The 25,086-nt window shown below is 33.1% G+C and overlaps 2 protein-coding genes across 2 annotated transcripts; one reads left to right on the top strand and one right to left on the bottom strand.

Moving 5' to 3' along the window:
* Positions 1-7,240: 7,240 nt before the first annotated feature.
* Positions 7,241-9,236, top strand: LOC100241499 (putative disease resistance protein At3g14460). Its single transcript, XM_019224104.2, has 2 exons — positions 7,241-8,844; positions 8,948-9,236. Exon 1 carries the CDS (start codon positions 7,427-7,429, stop codon positions 8,789-8,791), a length of 1,365 nt encoding a protein of 454 aa, XP_019079649.2. The 5' UTR covers positions 7,241-7,426; the 3' UTR covers positions 8,792-8,844; positions 8,948-9,236.
* A 3,246-nt stretch (positions 9,237-12,482) lies between these two features.
* On the bottom strand, positions 12,483-21,442 carry LOC100243146 (serine carboxypeptidase-like 40). The gene is made up of 5 exons (XM_059742008.1): positions 21,012-21,442; positions 17,951-18,058; positions 17,588-17,856; positions 12,835-13,050; positions 12,483-12,698 (listed from the first exon to the last, which is right to left on the bottom strand). The coding sequence occupies exons 1-5, from the start codon at positions 21,406-21,408 to the stop codon at positions 12,483-12,485; spliced, it is 1,206 nt and encodes a 401-aa protein (XP_059597991.1). The 5' UTR covers positions 21,409-21,442.
* Positions 21,443-25,086: the final 3,644 nt, after the last annotated feature.

The raw sequence follows: 25,086 nt of genomic DNA, 5'->3' as shown, positions 1-25,086 counted from the left end.
TGAGAGAGATTGTCCAGTTGATGAGAGGTCAGGGCTCTAGGAGATCAGGAGGTACCTAGGGCATGAGGATTCAGACCACTCACATAGGAGGAGCCGCAGTAAGAGGCCAGTAATGAGCCAAATGGAAGTGATGAAGAGATTCATGGTGATGCAGCCTCCATATTTTAATGGAGAGCCCAGTGTAGAAGTAGTTGAGCATTGGTTATGGAGGATGAGAAGAATTCTAGTGGGGTTGGACATACCTGAGGAAAGGAGGGTAAGTCTGGCAGCATAGATGCTTGTTGATAAAGCTGATTTCTCGTGGGAATCGATGGAAAGAGTGTATGACACTGAGGTTATGACCTCGGAGGAATTTGAGAGAATCTTCCTAGGCAAGTATTTGGGAGAGGTGGCTAAGCACGCCAAGAGAATGGAGTTTGAGCACCTTATCCAGGGAACCATGTCAGTGCTGGAGTATGAGTCACGCTTTTCGGAGTTGTCTAGATTCGCTTTGGGGATGATCAATGAGGAATGAGAAAATGCTAGAAGGTTCCAGCAGGGGTTGAGGCCTGCTATTAGGAATAGATTAATCCCATTGGCAATAAGGGACTATTCTGAGTTGGTTAAGAGGGCTTTGTTGGTGGAGCAGGACATTGAGGAAACCAACCAAATTCGAGAGCAAAAAGGAGACAGAAAAGGGAAACAAAGAATGAGGGAAAGTTCCCAGGGGCCACAACAGAGGTAGAAGACTCAACAATCTAAGAGGATATCCTGTTCTATGCAGGAGGTGGGCAGAGTGCTCAGAGGGCGGTTGTTAATAGAGAATGTTATGGTTGTGGAGCGGGAGACCACTTATGGAGGGCTTGCCCATTGCGGGGTGTACAACAGGCTCGACCTCAGTCTCAGGGAATTCTCAGCAACGGTCAGTAGTGCCTTTCCAACCCCCTCAGTTTCAATTGCCTTACTACCAGATGCCACAATTACCCCCAGCAGCGTAGGGAACCAGGACAACTACCATGATTAGTTAGACCCGTTCTTCTTAGGGGTCGAATGCTAGAGGTAGGGGAAGACAGGTAGCTGGAAGAGTTTTTGCCTTGACCCCAACAGAGCCAGAGGAGGACGTCCTTTTGGTGGGAGGTATGATTTTGGTATATAGTACTTGGGTGCATTTTTTGTTTGATACTGGTGCAACTTATTCTTTCATTTCTACATCTTGTGCTAATGCATTGGGGTTGAAATCGAAAACGGTAGAGAATTTATTACTTATCGAATCCCCTATGGGTACGAATTCTAGAGTTAATAGAATATGCAAGAGGTGCGTTATTACCTTGGCGGATAGAGCACTTAATGTGGATTTGAGGATTTTGGATATGACTGGGTATGATGTTATCTTGGGAATGGATTGGTTGACAGTGTATAGAGTGCTTATTGATTGTCATCGCCGCAGAATAATATTTTGTCTACTAGATGGTTTTAAGGTTTGCTTTGTTGGAGGGAAGTGTCTTAGTTTGCCTTTTTCACAATCCGATCCGTGTTATCAGTATGTGTTGAGGAATGGATCAATTCCTAGCTTGCCTTCGTGGTAAGGAGAAAGCCCAAAAGGGCATTACATAAATTCTAGTGGTGAGGAAGTTTCAGGATGTATTCCCAGATGAGTTACCAGGTTTACCACCACATAGAGAATTTGATTTCTTTACTGAAGTATACCCAGGAACTAATCCTATTTTAGTATCCCCTTATAGGATGGCCCCTCTTGAGTTGAAGGAATTGAAAACTCAGTTAGATGAATTGTTGAGTAAGGGTTTTATTTGTCTGAGTACGTCGCCATGGGGAGCCCCGATGTTGTTTGTGAATAAGAAGGATGGCACACTAAGGTTGTGTATTGACTATAGGAAGTTGAATAGAGTTACTGTGAAGAACAAGTATCATCTTCCAAGAATCGATGACTTGTTTGATTAGTTGAAGGGTGCAAAGTATTTTAGTAAGATTGACTTGAGGGGTATCATCAATTGAGAGTTAGGGAAGAAGATGTTCCTAAAATCGCTTTTAGAACGAGATATGGGCATTATGAATTTCTAGTCATGCCTTTTGGGTTAACTAATGTCCTCGCTGCTTTCATGGATTTAATGAACATAGTATTTCGTGCTTACTTGGATCAGTTTGTGATTGTTTTTTTGGATGATATTTTGATTTACTCCAAAAGTTTGGAGGAGCATAAGCAACATTTGGTGACCATTCTTAAAACTTTAAGAAGACATCAGTTGTATGGGAAGTTGGACAAAAGTGAGTTTTGGCTTACTGAAGTGAATTTCTTAGGCCATGTGGTTTCTGAGGCAGGAATAGCAGTAGACCATTCCAAGGTGGAAGCTGTTCATGAGTGGCAAAGGCCTACTAATGTATTTGAGGTTAGAAGTTTCTTGGGGTTGGTTGGATATTATAGGAGGTTTGTGGGAAACTTCTCTAAGATTGCAGCACCAATGACTCGGTTGACTAGAAAAGGGTTAAAGTTTGAATGGAATGAGGAGTGTGAGAATGCTTTCCAGGAATTGAAGAGGAAATTGACCACTACTCCAGTGTTAACTACTCCTATTAGTGGAGAGTTGTTTACGGTTTATTGTGATGCTTCTACAGTGGGGCTAGGGTGTGTGCTAATGCAGTAAGGCAAGGTGGTAGCTTATGCCTCAAGACAATTAAAGCAACATGAGCGGAATTATCCAACACATGATTTGGAGCTTGCAGCAATTGTGTTTGCCTTAAAGACTTGGAGACACTATTTGTATGGAGAGAAGTTTGAGGTGTACTCTGATCACAAGAGTTTGAAATACATTTTCACTCAAAAGGATTTGAACTCTAAGCAGAGGAGATGGATGGAGACATTGGAAGATTATGATTTTGTTCTTCATTACCATCCTGGGAAGGCAAATGTTGTAGCAGATGCCTTAAGTAGGAAGAGTTATGGTCAGTTGTCTAGCTTGGGGTTGAGAGAGTTTGAGATGCATGCAGTTATTGAGGATTTTGAGTTATGTCTTAGTTGGGAAGGACATGGTCCATGCTTGTACAGTATATCGACTAGACCAATGGTTATCCAAAGAATAGTGGAGGCCCAAGTTCGTGATGAGTTTTTAGAAAAGGTTAAAGCCTAGTTGGTAGCAGATGAAGTAGGTGAAAATTGGTCTATGTATGAAGATAGGAGTGTGAGGTTTAAAGGGAGATTGTGTGTGCCAAAAGATGTGGAGCTGAGAAATGAAATTTTAGCAGATGCTCATAGGGCGAAGTATACCATCCACCCTAGGAATACCAAGATGTATCAAGACTTAAAGAGACAGTTTTGGTGGCGTGGGATGAAGAGAGATATTGCTCAGTTTGTAGCCAACTGTCAGATTTGTCAGCAAGTGAAGGCTAAACACCTGAGGCCTGCAGGGTTGTTGCAACCTTTAGCTATACCTGAGTGGAAGTGGGATCATATCACTATGGACTTTGTGATAGGGTTGCCAAGAACTAGAAGCAAGAAAAATGGAGTTTGGGTGATTGTGGACCGTCTTAGTAAGTCAGCTCATTTTCTATCCATGAAAACTACTGATCCCATGAACTCTTTGGCTAAGTTGTATATACAAGAGGTTGTGAGATTGCATGGGATTCCTCTATCTATAGTGTTTGACAGGGACCTTAAGTTTACTTCTCAGTTTTGGTATAGTTTACAAAGGGCTTTGGGCACCCAATTGAAGTTTAGCACCGCCTTTCACCCTCAAACAGATGGTTAATCAGAAAGAGTGATCCAGATCTTAGAAGACATGTTAAGGGCTTGTGTTTTGGATTTTGGAGGAAATTAGGCAGATTACTTACCTTTAGCAGAGTTTGCTTATAACAACAGTTACCAATCTAGTATTGGCATGACACCTTATGAAGCACTTTATGAGAGACCTTGTAGATTGCTCTTGTGTTGGATAAAGGTAGGTGAGAGACGTTTGTTGGGACCTGAGATTGTTTAAGAGACTACAGAAAAGATACAACTCATCAAGGAAAATCTTAAGACTGCCCAAGATAGACAGAAAAGCTATACAGACCAAATGAGAAGGCCCTTGGAGTTTGAGGAAGGGGATTGTAAAAGTGTCCCCTCGAAGAGGCATATTTCGATTTGGGAAAAATGGGAAGTTAGCCCCTAGATTCGTGGGACCATTTCAGATTGATAAGAGAGTTGGGCCAGTGGCATACAAGTTAATTTTGCCTCAACAATTGTCCCTTGTGCATGATGTTTTCCATGTGTCGATGCTAAGGTACTCCAAATCCAACTTAGGTAGTGGACTTGCAAGATGTTCAAATTAGTTAAGACACTTCTTATGTGGAAGAACCTTTACGGATTCTGGAGGTTGGAGAACATAAGTTCAGAAACAAGGTGATTCCTGCAGTCAAAGTGTGGTGGCAACACCATGGGATAGAAGAAGTCACTTGGGAACCTGAAGAAGAAATGAGACAACACTATCCGCAAGGTAAGCTCGTTTAAATTTCGGGACGAAATTTCTTTAAGGGGTAGGATGTAATGACCGGGTATTTTATGCCACGTTAGAATTTCTATTTTGAAAAGTCTTATTTTGAGTGATGGTTGAAAAGTCAAAAAGAAAAGTAATTGGAGAACACTTGTTAATTTTGGATTGGTGAAATCTGATTTATTGTGTTGGTCAATTAGACGAGTTGATATATATATATATTTTTTAATTCATTTAACCACTAGCCCACTGTCCATGGCCCAATATCCAAAGCCCAAATCCATTCCCTTTTCTTTTAAAACCCCATTTCATCCAAAGGCCCAAATCAATTTTTTTTTTTTGGTTTTTAAAAGCTTACTTTCATCCACTCACAGCCATTGCCCATGGCCCAAATCCAAAGGCTCCAATTAATCTTTTTTTTTTTCTTTTCTTTATTTTTATTTGGTTATTTTCCATTTCCAATTTCATTTTTTTCTTTTTTTAACAACACAAATTAATTTATTAAACACCAACAAAAAAATAATTTAATTTAATTTTTTCTTAATTAATTTTAATTAATTTACTTTTCATTTTCGTTTTCGTTTTTCTTTTCCAGAAATTTTCAATTTCTAAAATCCTAAGAACTTAACTACCCTAAGGCTGACATGGCACAAAATTAACACGTGTTCTCCAATTACTTTTCTTTTTTACTTTTCAACCATCACTCAAAATAAGATTTTTCAAAATAGAAATGTTAACATGACATAAAATACCCGATGATTACAGAAACAGTACTGCCAACCACTTCTCTGGTAGATGCCCCTCGTGTTTAGGCAGGGGCGACGATAAAAGGGCAATTCTTAACCAGTTGCGTAATGATGAAGCAAGTGAAAATGAAATCTGTGTTATTCCTATACTCGGTATGCCAGGTGTTGGCAAGACTGCTCTCGCTCAGTTGGCATTCAATGATGGTGAGGTGAAAAGCATTTTGATCCGAGAGTTTGGATTTTTGTGACCAATGATTTTGATGTTGTGAGAGTAACCAAAACAATTCTGCAGTCTATCGCTTCTAGTTTTCGGGATGTGGATGATCTAAATTTACTTCAAGTATCACTCAAAGAGAACTTGGCCGGGAAGAAATTTCTGCTGGTGTTAGATGATGTTTGGGAAGAGGACTATGCTACATGGGATCTCTTTCGCTCTCCTTTAAGAGCAGGTGCAAGAGGCAGTAAACTTATTGTAACAACTCGTAGTCAATGGGTTACATCAATAATTGGAGGCTTTGCAAGAGTTGCCCGATGATGATTGCCTACCTATACTTACCCACCATGCATTGGGAACAAGAAACTTCGATAACCATCCACACCTGCGAGTAATTGGTGAGAAAATTGTAAGAAAGTGTAAAGGTTTGCCTTTGGCAGCAAAGGCCCTAGGGGGTCTGTTGCGCACTAAATCAAATTGCGAGGAATGGGCAGAGATATTAGGCAGCAACATCTGGGATTTGCCAAACAAGGAGTGTGACATTCTTCCAGCTCTAAAGCTTGGCTATCACCATCTTCCTCCCCACTTGAAGCAGTGTTTCAGTTATTGGTCATTATTTCCCAAGGGTTATGAATTTGATAAGGATGAGTTGCTCCTTATATGGATGGCAGAACAACCTACTGGAAATAAGCAAATGGAAGATTTAGGTTGTGAATACTTTTGTGAGTTGTTATCAAGATCACTTTTCCAGCCATCAAGTAGCAATGTATCAAAGTTCACCATGCATGATCTCCTCAATGACTTGGCTCAATCTGTTGCTGCTGAAATATGCTTCCACTCAGAGGATCAGCCTGAGAAAAATTTGAGGCATGCCATTTCTGAAAAGGTTCGTCATTCATCATTCACCCGTATGTATGAAATCTTTGAAAATTTTGAACCCGTTCGTAAAGCTAGGTATTTGGGAACATTTCTTGCATTACCAATTCATGCATCGGATATGAATTCGGGTTGCTAAATATCCACTAAGGTGTTGCATGATCTTTTAATGAAAATGAGATGCTTATGGGTGCTATCTTTGAGTGGTCATCGGATATCTGAGCTACCAAATTCGCTTGGTGATTTGAAGCATTTAAGGTATCTTAATTTTTCATACACATTAATTAAATGGCTACCTGAATCAGTTTGCTATCTTTATAATTTACAAACATTAATATTACGTGGATGCAAGAGTCTTTTCAAGTTATACTGATGAGTTACAGGAGATGCCTTCCCAAATATGTAAACTAGGATCCTTACATTGTCAAAGTTTATTGTTAGTAAAGGCAGTGGGTTGAGAATACGGGATTTGGGGAATTTGTCTCAACTTCTAGGGAAGCTGTCCATTTTGGGGTTGCAGAATATGGTGAATATGAAAGAGGTGATGGATGCAAATTTAAAGAATAGACACAAGATTGAGGACTTAACAGTGGAATTGGGTTATGTGGATGCACAAAATGAAACATTAACTGAGATGCTGGAACCTCATCAAAATCTGAAAAAGCTCACCGTTCAATGGTACTGGGGATTCAAATTCCCTTCTTGGATAGGAGATCCCTCATTTTCATCAATGGTGCAACTAAGTCTCAGTGATTGCTGAAATCGCAGAACATTACCACCTCGTGGGCGACTAACCTCACTTAAAGTCTTACACATCTCAAGCATGTATAAAGTAGGAAGAGTGGATGATGCGTTTTATGGGGAAGCCTTTTCCATCCTTGGAATCTCTAACATTTGGGAATATGCCAAATTGGGAATTTTGGTTTCCTCTTAGCAATAGTGATGCAGAAGTTCAAACACTATTTCCTAGCCTTGTTGAACTGAAGATATCGCAATGCCCCTTGTTACACTGTGAATTAATTCATCCTTGCCTTCCTTCCATTGTAAAGCTTGATGTTCGTGAATGCCCACACACACTCCTACGTTTCGAGTTTCCTTTCCTTCGTGAATTAAATGTAACTGATATTATGGGGTTGAGGAGAGGGCTTCACGTTGACCTCCACTCACTCAACGCACTCACCAAGTTACAAATTGAGGCAATTCCAGAGCTTGCAAGGATAGGTGAATGGCTCCCTTTGGAACTTGAATATTGGGAAACATACAATTGTGCCAGCCTGGAAGAGCTGCCAAAGGGATTTAAGCGCCTCAAATCTCTTAAAGAGCTGAGAATTGGCCACTGCCCAAATCTCGTGTCATTTCCAGAAACGGGTTTGCCGCCCACGTTAAGAGTTCTTGTGCTAAATGATTGTGAGGGTCTGAAGCTGCTACCACATGGAAGATACAACGGCAATTTGCATTTCCTGGAAAGGTTGCACGTGTGGAATTGTCCATCTCTGGTTTGTTTTCCAGATGAGTTACCCAGCACACTTCAACTGGAGATAGGAGTTTGTACAAATTTAAAGGCTCTACGGGATACAATAATGCAAGCTAGTAGCAGTGGCAGCGGCAGTGGCAGCGGCAGCGGCACCAGAAGCATTTCGCATCTCGAAGTCCTGAAGAAAAATAGATGTCCATCTCTCAAAACCATCCCACCGGGCAACTTTCCCCCCTCTCTTAAGCAACTTGAGATTTGGAACTGCGAACTTTTAGAGCCAATTTCAGGGCAGATGTTGTGCAATAATGCAGAACTTGAATGTTTGAAGATGTGGAATTATCCAAATCTTACAACACTAGATGGGTGCCTCGACAGCCTCACGCATCTCATTAAACTGGAGATACTTGATTGCCCTGGACTCGAGTTTTTTCCACTAAATGGCTTGCCCAACGCCAACCTCAAAGAGCTCTGGATTGAAAACTGCGAGAATCTTAAGTCCCTGCCTCCTCAAATGCAAAATCTCACATCTCTTCAAACTCTGTACGTTCGTTACTGTCCAAGCCTCGTGTCCCTGCCAGAAGGAGGTTTGGCCCCCAATCTAACATCACTTCGGATTGAATATTGCCAGAATCTCCAGACCCACCTATCTGACTGGGGTTTGCATAGGCTTACCTCTCTTAAAGCATTCCGAATTTCTGGTGCATGTCCAGATGTGGTTTCCTTTCGAGAAAATGACTGCCTACCTCTTCCGAGGAGTCTAACCTGGCTTTCCGTTAATGAACTCCAGAACCTGGAATATCTGGCATTCCTGGGTCTCCAAAACCTCAACTCTCTTAAAGAGCTATTGATCTCAGATTGTCCCGAGCTCCGTTCCTTTCTGCCAGATGAGGGACTGCCTGCAACACTTTCAAGGCTCGAGATCAAGAAATGTCCTATTCTAAGAAAAAGATGCTTGAAGGAGAAAGGAGAAGATTGGGCCAGGATTGCCCACATCCCCCGCATTGAGATATTTTATTGATTCATGCATTCCACTATATCAATTCATGTGGAATGCTGCTTTCCCTGCTTCAGGTACACCTTCCCATTTACAACTCACAGCTCTTCTTCATCTGCTCTGTGTCATTTTCACTTTTAGTGTAAATGGAAATTCCACTCTAATGTGAAGGAATGACAGGAAAGAAGCTGCAACTGAAATCCTGAGTCCCCAAATGTGGATCAGCCCATTCATAGTTGCTCATATATCCCTCGAATGGAAGTGTACTGCTGAATTAGAATGAGTTCCAAGCTCAGAATAGATTCTCCTTAGTCTGCAGAGATTTACTTCCTTCTCTCGCATCATTACTATGGTGCGCCTATTCATATTTTAAAACACTTCTTAGGCACCTTGAATTTTTCTCTTGAAATATTTTCTTATTAGACATCTTCAATTTTATGGTTATATGCAGAAGGCCACTTCCACTTTATTCTATTTGAATTTTTTTGCATTATGTGTTGGAAAAGGAAAGAGAAAGAATCATAACAGAAACCTGAGTGCCCTTTAAACATTGGCACACAGGTTGATAGAGGAAAGCTCATTCTCAGTTCCTTTTGGATGGAAATTTCCCTCCGCTCTCAAGCCCTTCTCTCAGCTGTGAATCACCACATCCATCCCAAAGTTGCACCACTTCACTGTTTACCAGGGCTTTCCTAAAATCATTACAGATTGAATATTGCAAGAACCTCAGGGTGCCTCGATCAGAGTGGAGCCTCCACATCTTGATCTCTCCTGCAGCATTCCGCACTTGCAATCAATATCCCAATGTGGTTTCCTTTTCAGGTGATGAGTCCCTGCTTTGGCATCCTACAACTCTGACCTTGATTTTCTTTGTTAAAGTTCAGATGGCTTGATGGGCCAATGCCTACAAGTTGAGATTTGCTTATGTGCTCTGTCAAAACCTTCCATTCCCTTGTCAAGGTCTGTCTGTATACATGTTCACTTTTCACACCATCCCTTCTCAAAACAAATACTTTTTTTTTTTTTTATCAATAATTCAAATTACTTCACAATTCCTGCTAGATCTTCACTCTTAATTGACCAAGAGGTACCTTTTGACAGCAATTTTGCAGGAATTTTCTCTTCCAACTTTGTTCCTCTTGTTGCTGTCTCTCACAATTCTATGTAAGCATCAGTGGTTGCTTATTTCCAAATTCAATTTAAAATAGCAACATAAATTGAAATCACATACAAGCTCTTTCCCTTCTTAATTTATGTCCTTTTATATGTTTGAGATTGCGGAATCGTATCATGAACATCACAGTGATCAAACTCATGTCAGTAGAACCAAATGCAGTTCCATGTTTTGAATTAAGGTGAGATGTGTTTAAAAGCTATGTCATTTGTATGTCATGTTTCAGATAGAATTTATTCTCTTAGTTACTAACTCACGAGACTTTATTTCTTTTCTTTCTTTGATGATGATTGAAGGAATCAATTTTTGATGCTATGGAAGCCTCCTTCAAGGCTGGGGTCTTACCAAAGTCGTGTAATTTGAGGAGAATTCAGATTGGTTTGGGAAGATTGAAAATGTAGCTACCACAGCAGGAAAGAATTTCATGACTTTCTCAAAACCATTGACGTGCACACACTGTATTTGCTGACTGGTAGTCATTAACAATTAGGTGGCGTTTGTTTTTTTGACTTTTTGCTGAAAGCAATTTGCTTTTAGAATTTAAGTTGTTTTTTTTTTTAATTTTTAATAACTTATTACTGAATTTTTAAAATTTTTGGCCGAATAGAAAAAACCAGTTTTTGAAGCCTCCCCAAATACAATTTTCAACCCGACCATTGTTCTACAACGGCAGCGTTTGGTGTGAGGAAGGCAGTCTCGAGATTGGGTGGCAGTGCGGCGGTGATAGAGTGTTCGTCGCAGCCACAGAAGAAGGCAACATCTCACCACATTAAAACTCACCCGCGTAAAACCCATTATTTATTATTTAAATTTGTTTAATTTGTTTTTAATTATTTAAATTTGTGTTCATATTATTAAGTTTAAATATTTTATTTTAATTATATAAAAAATAAATATATTAAATATTTTTTGTAAGAATGATAATGATAAATTATTTATTATAATAATTTTATTATTTTGAACTTTTTAGAAATACGTTAAATTATATTTTTTTAATATATTAAAATATTAAGATATTGATTTTTAGTATATAAAAAACAAACAGCTTAATACTTAATAGAAATAAAATATTAAAAAAATAAACAACTTAATACTTAATATTATTAAAAATTATTTAGTATTAAGTTAAAAATAAATTTTATTTAGAATTAAGCCAAAAAAACAAAAACTATCTTAGTCATCCATTTGAATTGCTAATAAGATGGCAGTGTCAGTTTCTTCTTTTCAACTAAATCATTTTTATTTATACGTGAAAATATAGTTTTCTGAAATTTCATCATTTTAAGGTCTGAAAACAGAAAGCTCCACTTATTTAGGATTTGAAGACAGGGGATCTTGAATTCTTATAGTGGGTCTCCAGAAACTCACCTCTACTGAGACTTGTCAAAGGAAGGGCTATGTGTCACTCTACCAAGACTAGAAATCCAGGATTTTCTACTTATAAAACAATGGTGCTTTGAGGAGAAAGAAGATGACTAGCATCCTTTCACTCATTATTCACTTCTCCATAGAGAAAGACTTGAGGAAGCCAGTCAATTGGGGAGAGGTGTGCCAGCAAGGAAGTGAATGATAAATGAAAGAGCTCTCCTTGGCTGGAAACTTGGCACTTGGTGCCCTGCTCCTCTTACTGTCGCGAATGTTAGATCTCCCTTGTACACTTCTGTATACCCACCAACCTGTGACACAAAAAAGGAAAATAATGTTAAGCTTTTGGAATTTAATGTCATAATGTTTCATTCTTTTACAATTAGTACAAAAATACTATTAATTTGGTAGAATTTACAATGTCCATATGTCATCCAGTTGTGGGAATTGAATGGATATTTGAATGCAGCTCTCTGCAGATTTGAGAGGTTTAAAGTCCTGGGTTATGAACAAATTACCTAAAGAATCAAGGGTCCTAGTTTTACTGGCACTTTGAAACTGTACATTGTGAGATTTTTTGTATGCAAATGAACCCTTAATTTATCTTCTCAAAAACATTGGTTGGACCAGAAGGAACAAGCGTTGGCTCTTTTCTAAGCCAATGCTATATCAGAAGCTAGCTTTCTTCTGTTGGTGAACTTTGTTCCTTCTTTTATGGTTTTTGGTGGATGGTATGATGATTTTGGAGTCTACAATGGTTCAAAAGACAAGCACAAGAAAGAGAGAGACAATAAAAACATTGGTGGATGAAGACAAAAAGGGGGAAAGAATACCTCCCCATGAAGGAACCAAGGGTGCCATGGAGTCTTTACAGTGAGCCTCATCTTAGCAAGAGAAGCCAATGTTGATGTCACTGGTACTCTTCCATCAACATCTCCACTGCAAGTCATAAAGATCACAAAATCTATTAAGTGGCACTCAGCAACATGGTATGATATCTCAATTTCTTAAACAACTTTTAAAATCATTTCTTTTTCTTTACAAACTTTTAAGAGTTTTTATATATCTTATATAAATTTTTTTATATTTTCCGATTTTACAAACAGAAAATAGAATGTGTATCCAAATGAGCATTACTGGACCAACAACGTAAATCGTATTCCCGAGGTGATGAATTTACCTATATACCCATACACGAAGCCCATTTTCCATGAACTCGTGGAGAAGGGTAATGATAGACCAGGCGCTATCTGTCCAATTATAGACAACATTATTGCAAATTTCCCAGTCATACTTGAGCTTGGTCACATTAGCATGGAAGGCCTCTTGAACATCAGGCCTATTTAGATAGGCATGCACGTAATCATAACTGCATGGATCAAATTGCAATGGCTGCAGCAAGTAGTATTTCACAAGTACCATTAAGCTAAGTTCACTCCCTTAATGTATTTATATATAAAGTTTGAAGTGTGTATAAACTCACTGTAACTTTTTTGGGCTTGGCTGTGAGATTTGTATCGAGACATACTGGACCGTAAATGTTGTAGATACCGATATTAGCAATATTAGGATCGACTTCCTCAAAAGCGGCATTGCACTCCTTGTTCTGGTTGGTGACTCCGGGTGAGAAATCACAGTGTTTCTCTATTTGGCGTGTAGTTCTTGGTGAAACAAGAGCATGACTCCCAAAGTATTGGTACATTCCAAGCCAATCGGTTTCATCATGGATTGCTGCATTTCCAATCTGCATTTTCCATAAGAGCATTACCATTTATCAAAATAAAATTTGTTCTATAAAAGTACTAGTCCAATTCTAAGTGTTTCCATAGATTTATATATAGGGATGACAAAATTTAATACGATTCTATAATGTAATACAAACTCAACATGTTTTTCACGAGTTTTGGTTGAATGTAAATGAGTTTAGATCAAATTCATATCAACCTGAATGACCCGTTTAATAAATAGGTAATTTATAGATCAATTTGTATGACATGAATTTGACCCGAATTGACCTATTTAATAACCTTACTATTAATCTAATTATATTTTTAAACAATTTATCTCATTTAAATTTGTTTTTAATTAAATAGGTCAACTAAATTATAAATATGTTTGGTTGAGATATCAATCATATAGTTGTAAAGCAAGAGATCTAATTCAACTCGATTATTAAATGAGAGGATCTGATTATTAAATGAATTAAATAGGTTACACAATATGTTATTTATCTGATAATTAAATAGTATTTGAATTTATATTTTTGACATGATTATTATTTATATTGGGTTTGGGTTGAACTATGTAGTAAAATATCTAGATTTTGACATGACACAAACATAACTCACCAATTTGAATCTCTACCCCTAGCTATATGTCCTTCAAAGTCTAGTTGTAGAAAATTATTTAGAAAAATGATAAGTATGTAATTAGGACATTATGGTTCACTAATAAAGAAAGTGAATATAACATTAAAAGCTTCAATAAAGTAGCAGAAAATTCAAAAGAAAGTTGCATCCAAAACAAGGAGAAAAAAGGGCATAGTGTTCAAGCGCCTAAAGAAGTATAGGTAAGCGATCATAAGGAGTAATTGAAACATTTTTTCTTTCTTTTTTTTTTTAATGATTTTAATAAATAATAATTTCACCCTTTCTTTTAGTGACTTCCTAGCGCTGCCCAACCTTTCAAGGTTTGCCTATGTATATATGTTTTTTTTTCATTTATTATTTGATGATTAACTTATTGATTTACACTACTATTACTCTATCAAATAGCCCTAATTCTTTTAAATTTTCAATCTTGAGAGTGATTAGTCGTAATCGTATCATGTCAGCAAGAAGTTGAAGTGTTTAGGAGCTTGTAGCAAGAGGAATGAAAGTTGAGTATAGGAGTTAATAAAAGTAAGGTAATGTTTGTTTTTTTGACTTAATTTTAAATATAGCTTAAAACTAAATAGTGTTTAATAATATTAAGAATTAAGTTGTTTTTTTTTTAATATTTTTTATTAAGCATTATGAAGTAAAGAAAACCTAATATGTTCCTTTTTGTATTTAGAGAAAAAAAAATTAGAAACAAATAATCTAAAATCCATAGAAAAACAAACACCATCAAAGTCCTTAGAAAGAGTGGCTTTTGGTTCATGTAAATATGTGAATTTACTTTTCAAAGTTAATAAATTTACTCTGTGCCCAACTAAGTAGGTGGTTTTATATTTTTAGTAATCTCGAAAAAGAGTTCTATAAATAGTTTTCACATATATTGCATGTTCCTTGGTTGTGAATTAAATCAACCTTAGTTCGACCAGCTAGTCACCCCATGCTACATAGCTTCAAAGATCAACATCGTAGAACTTTCCAAGGCAAATGATATACGTATTCATCCTTTGCTAAGTAGTTTTTAAGATAAATAATTTAGAACCCTCAGAGACGAATAAATGAAATGAAAAATAATTTGCCCGTTGGGAGAGATTGCTTGGGTCGATATATTATTAATCACCCAATGCTTATAAGAAAGTATCAATTATTAAGGTCCTTTCTTTTTTTCCCTACTTAAGTCTTTATCATACATCTAGTTTTAAGATTTAAACATTTTTAAAATTGTTTCTATTTTTAATTTGTTACTTCTTTAAGATAATCAGATCTTAATAGAAAAACAGTGAAAATTTTTACATTTTTTTTTAAAAAGTCAATTTTTTTTCTTTTATCTTTTTAAACATTTAATTTCTATAACATACAAATTTAATTTTTTATTAAAATAAATCAAATTCATTTTTGAAAATTTATTTTAATTATTGACTTAAAGTAAAAATTCAATACTTAATAACATTAAATGTTATTAAAAATGTAAGCTTATTTGAGAACTGTTAATTTAGGCGGTGTTTTTTTTATATTTAATTTTAAATAAAACTTAAAACTAAATAGTGTTTAATATAGTTAAGTATTAAGTTGTTTATATATATATATATATATATATATATAACTTAATACTTAACTATATTAAACACTATTTAGTTTTAAGTTTTATTTAAAATTAAATAAAAAAAAACACCACCTAAATTAATAGTTCAAGAAACCAACATGTTCAGTTTAGCTACGTAATTCACTTTTTAAACATTTAATTTCTATAACATACAAACTTAATTTTTTTATTAAAAAAAAAAATCAAATTCGTTTTTGAAAATTTATTTTAATTCTTGACTTAAAAGTAAATAATTTAATACTTAATAGCAATAAATTGTATTAGAAGTTTAAATTCATTTAAAGTCTATTAATTTAGGTTGTGTTTGTGTTGTTTATTTAATTCTAAATAAAGCTTAAAACTAAATAGTGTTAAGTATTAAGTTGTTTTTTTTTTTAATATATTATTTCTATTAAATATTAAGAAATAAAATAAAAAAACCAACAAGTTCACTTTTATCATGGAAATTCATTTTTACCATTAAGAAAAAACTAAATATTTTAATTTGTTCTATTCAACCAGAAAAATTAAGAAATAAGTTATAAGTCATCAAAAAATAAAAAATAAATTATTTAGAATTTAAAAGTAAATTATTTTCAACAAAAAAAAAAAAAAAAAAAACAAATAACACCTTAGATTTAAGATAAGGTGCCTAAACCATATGCATAATAGTTCTTTTGTGATGAAGCGTGGATTGCACATATCTTCATTTTGATAAGAAGAAAAGACAAACTCACATTAAGTTTTTGAGTCTAAGGTGCAATTACTTCTTCATTTTGAAAAAAGAAAGCATGAAATGAAAAATAATTTGCCCGTTGGGAGAGATAGCTTGGGTCGATATATTATTAATCACCCAATGCTTATAAGAAAGTATCAATTATTAAGGTCCTTTCTTTTTTTCCCTACTTAAGTCTTGATCATACATCTAGTTTTAAGATTTAAACATTTTTAAAATTGTTTCTATTTTTAATTTGTTTCTTCTTTAAGATAATCAGGTCTTAATAGAAAAACAGTGAAAATTTTTACATTTTTTTTTAAAAAGTCAATTTTTTTTCTTTTATCTTTTTAAACATTTAATTTCTATAACATACAAATTTAATTTTTTATTAAAATAAATCAAATTCATTTTTGAAAATTTATTTTAATTATTGACTTAAAGTAAAAATTCAATACTTAATAACAATAAATTGTATTAGAAGTTTAAATTCATTTAAAGTCTATTAATTTAGGTTGTGTTTGTGTTGTTTATTTAATTCTAAATAAAGCTTAAAACTAAATAGTGTTAAGTATTAAGTTGTTTTTTTTTTTTTAACATATTATTTCTATTAAATATTAAGAAATAAAATAAAAAAACCAACAAATTCACTTTTATCATGGAAATTCATTTTTACCATTAAGAAAAAACTAAATATTTTAATTTGTTCTATTCAACCAGAAAAATTAAGAAATAAGTTAAAAGTCATCAAAAAATAAAAAATAAATTATTTAGAATTTAAAAGTAAATTATTTTCAACAAAAAAAAAAAAAAAAAAAAACAAATAACACCTTAGATTTAAGATAAGGTGCCTAAACCATATGCATAATAGTTCTTTTGTGATGAAGCGTGGATTGCACATATCTTCATTTTGATAAGAAGAAAAGACAAACTCACATTAAGTTTTTGAGTCTAAGGTGCAATTACTTCTTCATTTTGAAAAAAGAAAGCAGAGACATTGACTCTACACTTCAATTATTTACCTGAGATTATCTCCTATAATTGGCCTGTATTGAGTTTTGAATCTAAGACATAATTACTTCTTCATTTTGGAAAAAGAAAGTATGGACATTGGCTTCACACTTCAATTACCTGCTTGAGATTATCTCCTATCATTGGTGTGTATTGAGCTTTGGATCTAAGACGCAATTACTTCTCCATTTTGGAAAAAGAAAGCAGGGACATTGACTTTTGCCTGAGATTATCTCCTATCATTAGTATGTATTGAAGATGCGATTACTCCTCCATTTAGGAAAAGGAAAAAGCATAGACATTGACTCTTGCCTAAGATTATCTCCTATCATTGGTGTGTATTGCGTTTTGAATTTAAGATGCAATTACTCCTCCATTTTGGAAAAGGAAAGCATGGACATTGACTCTTACATGAGATTATCTCCTATCATGGGTGCATATTGAGTTTTGAATCTAGGATGCAATTACTTCTCCATTTTGGAAAAAGAAAGTATGGACATTGAACTTCAATTATTTGTCCGAGATTATCTCCCATCATTGGTGTGTGTGTGTGTTTATGTGTTCATAAATGAGGAGAATTAGAAATATATATGCTTACAGTGATCCCTTTGAGGTTGATAATGGTTCTATTAGCCTTCTTGTTATGATGAAGAATAACATGGGCAAGCTGAGGAACAAAATGCCCGGCATAGCTTTCACCAGCAATGTAGAAATCCCTCTTCTTGTACTCAGGAAATCTCTCCAGCCAATTCACTAGAAAGGCATAGTTTGCACCGGCTGTTTTTCGGTCTCCGCGATAATTGTATGATATGTTTGAGTATGAGAACCCTACTCCACTGGGTGTCTCCAAGAACAACACATTTGCAGCTGAAATCAAAGAAATAAAAATAAATTAATTAATTAAAAGACACAGAATCTTTGAGAAATAAAACATTTGGATGTGAAGAAGAAAAAATTGTACCCTTGTTCCATGCAAATCTATTTCTGTACAAAGTTTTGCCATCACTATGGACCCGAAATGGTCCGAGCTCGGCCATTGCTCCAGCGCCCAGAGAAGAACATCCAGGTCCTGAGGAAACATGTGATCCATATATTTGGGCTATGTTTGTTCCCATAAAATTTGAGAAAAAATACAAGAAAAAAAAATTTAAAAAAAAAAGAGTAAAGGAAAATAAAAATAAATTTAAAATTAATAAATAATTTTTATATATCACTTTAAATTTATTTAACTTATTTTTCTGCTTCTTTATAAATTTGCATAGACAAATTAAAGGGGCATATGTTTTGTATGTATATGTAAAGTATAGTATATTACTTCTAGTTAGTTTCTCGGGATCTTGTGAAATAGCTTTGTGGTATTCCAAGTATGAAATGTTGTGTGATTATTACTAATTGTGATTACGACGTACTGGGTAGTCATAATGTTTCCATAATTCAACAAGCCTTCTTATAGAATCAGTGTGAGAATTTTTTTTTTCTCATAGTGCAACATGTTTTTCATACTCTTCATCCCCTATGAGGATGACAATAAGATCAATTGAAATAGATAGTCCAAAATATATTAGAAGGTTAGATGCTTGCTAACGTTCCACCCTAATTAGAATACTCAAAGAATATCGGATCAAGCCTATTAGAGGCACCCCATTGGGTTAATCACACAATCCAAGTTCTAACATTTCCCTCTCCCATATGGTGGGCACGAAATCGTCATGCATCTCTCTTATCACTCAATTATTAACTCTATGATCATGCTAGCAAATGAACCATGCAATGTTGAGTTGTCACTTGCAAAGAACAGTTGGAGAGAGCTACATTAGATCTTGTCAAGACCAGCATAAAACATCCGTGAAGGTCCCATTATGCCTCGAACCAACTCAATCATATCAGATCAAACATTATTAATTACCTCTTCAACACAATATGAACACTAAAGACCATTCATTCTCATAGTTATGACTCACCATATCATTGCTTCAAGCATCATCATGATTCTTAAGAGCAAGTATCAAACATGAATCTTCCATCCACCCATGTCACTCAACTTTGATAGTGATTTTAGTATTTTTAACACATAAAATTTTTTATATTTCAAATGTTAAAAAAATGAAAAATATTTCTTAGAATTACTATCAAACGGACTCTTAAAATGCAATTAATAGTAATTTTAGAAAATATTTCTACTCCTTTTAACATTTAAAAATTTTATTTTTTAAATATAAAAAATATTAGAAACATTTTCTAAAATCATTATCAAACGCGCTTTTAGTCATCATTATGGGTAACATGCTAAAATAACTAGCACCACACATTCAATTCATGGGATCATCTAAAGTCATATAAGGCTTAAAATTGAGGTACATGTATGACTCATGAAAATCACATGATGAGGAAGTAGAAATCAATAATTTACTTGCCTTCTTATATGATTGACAAGCACATGCAGTGTGAAACAAGTCCAAAAAGGACCCTAATTACACCCAGAATAAATAAAAAATAAAAATAAATAAAAACCAGAAAAAATCGTGAAAAAATGGTTACGGTGGCGGTTGAAATAAAATCAGACACTATTCGATTGGGTAAAAAATCACCCAAAAAAAGGGGAATTTCAACGACCTTCGATATAGCCACCGGAGAGCACGCATACATGGGAACGGGCAATTGGCGATTTTTTCCAAAAACCCATTTTTTTAAAAAAAATTTATCTGTATTTTTTAATTATTTTTTTCTAATTTATCTTTTATTTTAAATTTATATCACCCTTTTTATTTTATATTATCCTTTATTTTTAGTTATTTTTCATATTTATCTCATTAATCCTATTTTAAAAAATTATCATCACTTCACTTTAATTTTTTTAAATTTATCCTTTTAATTTTATTTAATTTTAAATATTTTTATTTAAAAATATTAAAAATATAAATTTATTCAAAATTTTATAAAATATAAAAAAAATTAATGAAGTTCTAAAATTTTATAAATCAAAATTAATTTGATAAAATAAATTATTAAAATAATTTTTAATAATTTTAATTATTTAAATAAATTAATGTTAATGGCAAAAAAAAAAAATGTCACCATAAATTTGTAACAACATTTTAGAAATTAAATCTTAAATAAAATATTTTATGTGAATCGATTTAATTTTTTATTTAAAATATAATAAAATATGATTTAATAAAAATAGTTTTTAATTTTTAAAATAAATGAATCTAAATATATTAAAGAATGTAACTTAATATTTTCTTAAAAAATTTGGTAAGCATTATCAAATCAAAATATCTATCAATATTTTCGATATATAGGTTCAAAAATTCAAATATTGTTATATTTGATATTTAGCAATAATGGACCTCCTCTTTCCAAACCCTAATTAACTCCAAAAAGCTTAGGTGGTATTTGTTTTTTTGTACTTCATTCTAAATAAAAATTAGAACTAAATAGTAATTTATTCTAAATAGAAATTAGAACTAAACAGTGTTAAGTATTATTAGGTTGTTTGCTTTTACAATATTTTATTTTTATTAAACATTAAAAGGTAAAAAAAAAAAAAATCATCATGTTACTTTTTTTATTTAGAAAAAATTAAATTTTTTTTTTTTCTATTCAACCAAAAATTTATTATAAGTCATAAAAAAAATAGAAAAACAAATCATCTAAAGTCAAATTATTTTTAATAAAAAACTAAAAAAACCAACCACCCCCTTACTTGTTGGATTAAAATTTCTTTTTATATTTACATAATAATATTCCATATATAAAATTAGATAATTATGTAATTTTTTAAAAATTGCTATAAGAAAATCTCAAAATAAATATAATAATAGAAAAGTTGTTTATAAAATATATATCCTAATAAAAAAAATATTAAAGCTTGGACTCAAAAGGTAATAAATCTTCATGTAACTCTCACGATAGAAGAAAAACACACCATCAATTCAACGAACAACAAGAACAAAAATTCATATCAAAAGAAAAGTTAAAGAAAATAAGAATGAGACTGAGAATTGAATATAGATAAATACCACCATTAAGCCAGAGAAGAAGAGGCAAATACTCCTTAGAAGTTGGTGCTTCAACAAAGTAATAGTAAAGAGCTTCACCCTTGGATTCATCAATGGTGACATACCCACCATACTGGCTGAACCCAACATGTGGTTGTCCAGGCAACCTCTCAATCCTATCTTTCTCCTTCATTCCCTTCTGTGGAAGAATCTTATAACTCTCAGCTTCAGATTCAATTTCATTCACTTCAAAAAGGCTGGTGTCTATGCCTGAATTTCCTTGCATCTTGGCCTTTCGGAGAAGGTTCAGTAGCTCTGTCTGCTTCCTGATCCTGCCATGGCTTTGTGCTACAAAGCTTGAAAAAATGAAGAAGAAGAAGAAGAAGACAAACCAACAAGAAGACTTGTTGCCCATCATTGTTTTCTCTTACTTTCTTTCTCTCCAATCAGAAAGTGAGAGAGGAGGAAAAGTGAATTGAGGTTTTGGATATATATATATATACAACATTGGTATTAACAAAATGCTTCCTTTGAATGTCCCAATCGTATGAACGGACTTATTTGGTAATATATGTGTTCTTTTGGATGGTTGAACTTGGATTATTGGTTTGTCCACATGCAATTTTTAGTTTTTTTTTTAATATATATTTTTAAAATTCAAAGATACCAGGAAATAAAAACAAACAAAAGTTCAGAAACAAAAAAGAAAAAATAGAATAAAATTTTAGAGAAAAAAATTAATTTTATCTTATTTAATTGATATATCCTAATTTAGATGTGTAACTAAAAAGTTTAAATAATTCATATTTTCTATTTTTACTCTAAAAACATTTTTTTTTTAAAAAAAAAAGGGAAATAAATCAAACTCTGATAAGGAATGATACCAAGCTTATTCCAGTTCACAAGTTTCTATCCTAATTTAGATGTGTAACTAAAAAGTTAAAATAATTCATATTTTCTATTTTTACTCCAAATACATTTTTTTTTAAAAAGGAAAATAAATCAAACTGTAATAAGGAATGATACCAAGCTTATCCTACTTCACAAGTTTCCTTTCATATTTGCATTTTGCACAATAATGGGAGTTAAGTAATGAAATTATGCTTCTTATAAAAAGTTATTAGAACCATTTATGGTTATTATTATGCTTAATTAATCAAATAATAATTTTAAGAAATTATTAGTTATTATAGAAATATTTAATTTTTGTTATCATAGTACTCTTGGTAAGTGTATTGAAATACTTGTTTAATAAAATATTGTTTTTATTATTCTATATAAAAGAGTTTAATTTGAATTAAATTTATTATTTAAGATTAAAAAAATTTTGGTTACCATATTAGAATAATAAACTTAATGGTCTTCTTCATTTTTTTTCAATAATTAAGTTATTTTGAACACAAAGGTGTTTGGTAGATTAATTTAATGACTTAAAGTGACTTAATAACTTAATTTAAATTATTAAATAAATTAAGTATATTTCGTAAAATAACTTAATATTATAACTTAAAATTAAAAATGAATTTAAATATTAAGTAAAAATAGTTAATTTATTCTTATTCTCAAATCTTTTTTATCTTATTTAACCACATCTAATGAAAATATATTTAATCATCATTACTCTATATGTATGACTAATTTTTTATAGTAATTATATTTTAAGGTTACCTTATATATGTTTAATAAACAAATTTATTACTTAAGATTAATAAAAATAAATATTAATTAAAATTAATGATGATAATATTGATTACAACTAATGATGATAAATATGCTAATTTAAGATAAATTTTAAGTTGATTTTATCAAATAATTTTAAGTTAACGACTTAAGAATAATTTAACGTAAACTTAAGTCATTAAGTAATAAGTATTAAAATTTATCCAACACCCACTTAACTTGAAATTAAGGTAAGATTTTCAACTAAAATCAGACTCCTTCAAGATATAATGGCTACTCTCAATTTCATAATCAATAAAAATTGGAAATTGAAACATGAAGATTAGGGCTTAAATTTCTACACTTCATATATTGAAGAAACTTTTCTACTATCTTATGTTGCATTTAGTTTATTAATGTATCAAATGTCAATTCAAGTTACTCATTTCATTGTCACACCTAACCTTAATTTATTCATGTTAGGAAAAAAAATGCATGACTTATTTTTCATTTTTTTTTCAAAGGCATATATCAAGGTAGTAGTAGTTAATGAGATTTAAGTGTCACTAAGTACTTATTGAAAAGTGGAGCATCTACCGTTTTTTATGTTTATTTTTATAGTAGTTGAATAGGGTTTATGGTTTTGTAGTATATGCATGATTAAATTTCTATGTAGATTTCAAAGTATTAAGATTTGGACGTTTTTATTTCATCTATTTCTCATCTTACAAAATTTTAAAATCAATATTAAACTAATTTCTTAAAACGAATTGGCCATTGGTAATTAAATAAATTTCGAGCTAATTTTTTATAAAACAAGGAATCATGGACTCTAATAGTTAAGTAATTAAGGGAAGCTCAGAAAACTTTGACAATCCCAATGATGTAAACACAAAGCCAAAATAAATTCCAAGCTAATTTCTTAGAAAAGAAGGAATCATGAACTCAAATAGTTAAGTGATTAAGGAAAGTTCTAGGAACTTTGTTGAATTCCAATGATGTAAACACAAAATCAAACTAAACATATGATCCACTAGGGAGACTAAATATCAACTTAATATCACTAAATATATATAATTATATGCAATATACTTAAAATTAGATGTTAAGTATAAGTTGGGGGTTAGATGAAATATCTTGATAATACATTTTAAGTATACCACACCACAATTGAAAATGAAGTCTAATGTGAAACCATATATGACTTTATAATAAAATAATTTTCACATGTTTGTGTTGAATATTTCAACTTTTATCTACACAAAAATAATGGTCAATATATAAAAATAAATTTATGATTTGTTTGATATCCATAAAAGTGGAAATAAGAAGGAAGACTATTCATAATATCTCTTGGAAAGGACTTTCCAAATCTTAATAAGTAATGAATGAGAAAGACAATGTGTTTCTTATTTTATTTTTGTTTTTGGTGTTTCAAACATGCCTCTAGAAGAAATCTCAATTTAAGAAGAAGATGCTACGACGTTTCATATGGTAGCTAGAGTTAACGTTAATATAAAAATAAAAATGGAAGTTCAATCCAATTGAATTTGGCGCAAAATGTTGCTCCTACAATTCAAACAAACAACTTGTAGGTGATATTTTTTTAAGTAACCAACTTGCTAAGAACTTCCATATAATTGGGAAAAAAAAATTGTAATCAATTCAATGGCAATGTTACTCATTAAAAATAGCTAGCCTTCTTGTACCACCACATTGTTTATATATATATATTTGAGATATCTGTTGATGTCTCACGTCTTAAGTGATCCAGATAGTTGACAGATGAATAGACGCGTGATCTCAACTCGTAAAGGTTCTTGATCCAGTCGTCATTCCTGCAAGAAGGCATCCGGACAGGGTGTCCGGACGCACCCTCCGATGATATTGTTAGTCATGGTAAGAGAGAGAGATATAAATCAGTTGGCCTTTTACTAGGTATCAAGAGGTTACCAGGGGATCCCCTTCTTCTTCGTGCGAAGGCATATATATACAGCTTCAGGGGTACTGTTCCTTTCATTAATGGTGAGGAGATATTTTATGTTGTGATGATGATAATAGGTGCCAGTAGGAGCATTATCACCCTACGAACGGCTGTCAGAGATCATGGTAGGTGATGCGGCTGTCAGAGATCGTGGGAAGTGATTATGTAGAATGATCGTGGGAAGTGACTTGCTGTCACTTCCTCTTGTCTTCTCATTCTGCAGGTGATGGGATGTGGGCCATAGCTGGCTGTCGTGATAGCGTGTAAGACTTGCTTTACTTTGATTGATGATCCGGATGATTATATCCGGGTGGCACATGCTTATTGCCCGGATGTATTGTGGAGTGGATGCATTATGAAGGTTGTCCGGATGTCTGTGCTTTGCCAGCGACGTTTGCTCTTCCTTGGATAGGAGAAGTTGAAACGTCTTTTGCCTTTCCTTGAGGTGATCCG

The sequence above is a fragment of the Vitis vinifera genome, chromosome 13 (genome assembly GCF_030704535.1).
Source record: "Vitis vinifera cultivar Pinot Noir 40024 chromosome 13, ASM3070453v1".
In the NCBI taxonomy this organism is placed as follows: Eukaryota; Viridiplantae; Streptophyta; class Magnoliopsida; order Vitales; family Vitaceae; genus Vitis; species Vitis vinifera.
This window is presented reverse-complemented; position numbering and strand designations above follow the sequence as displayed.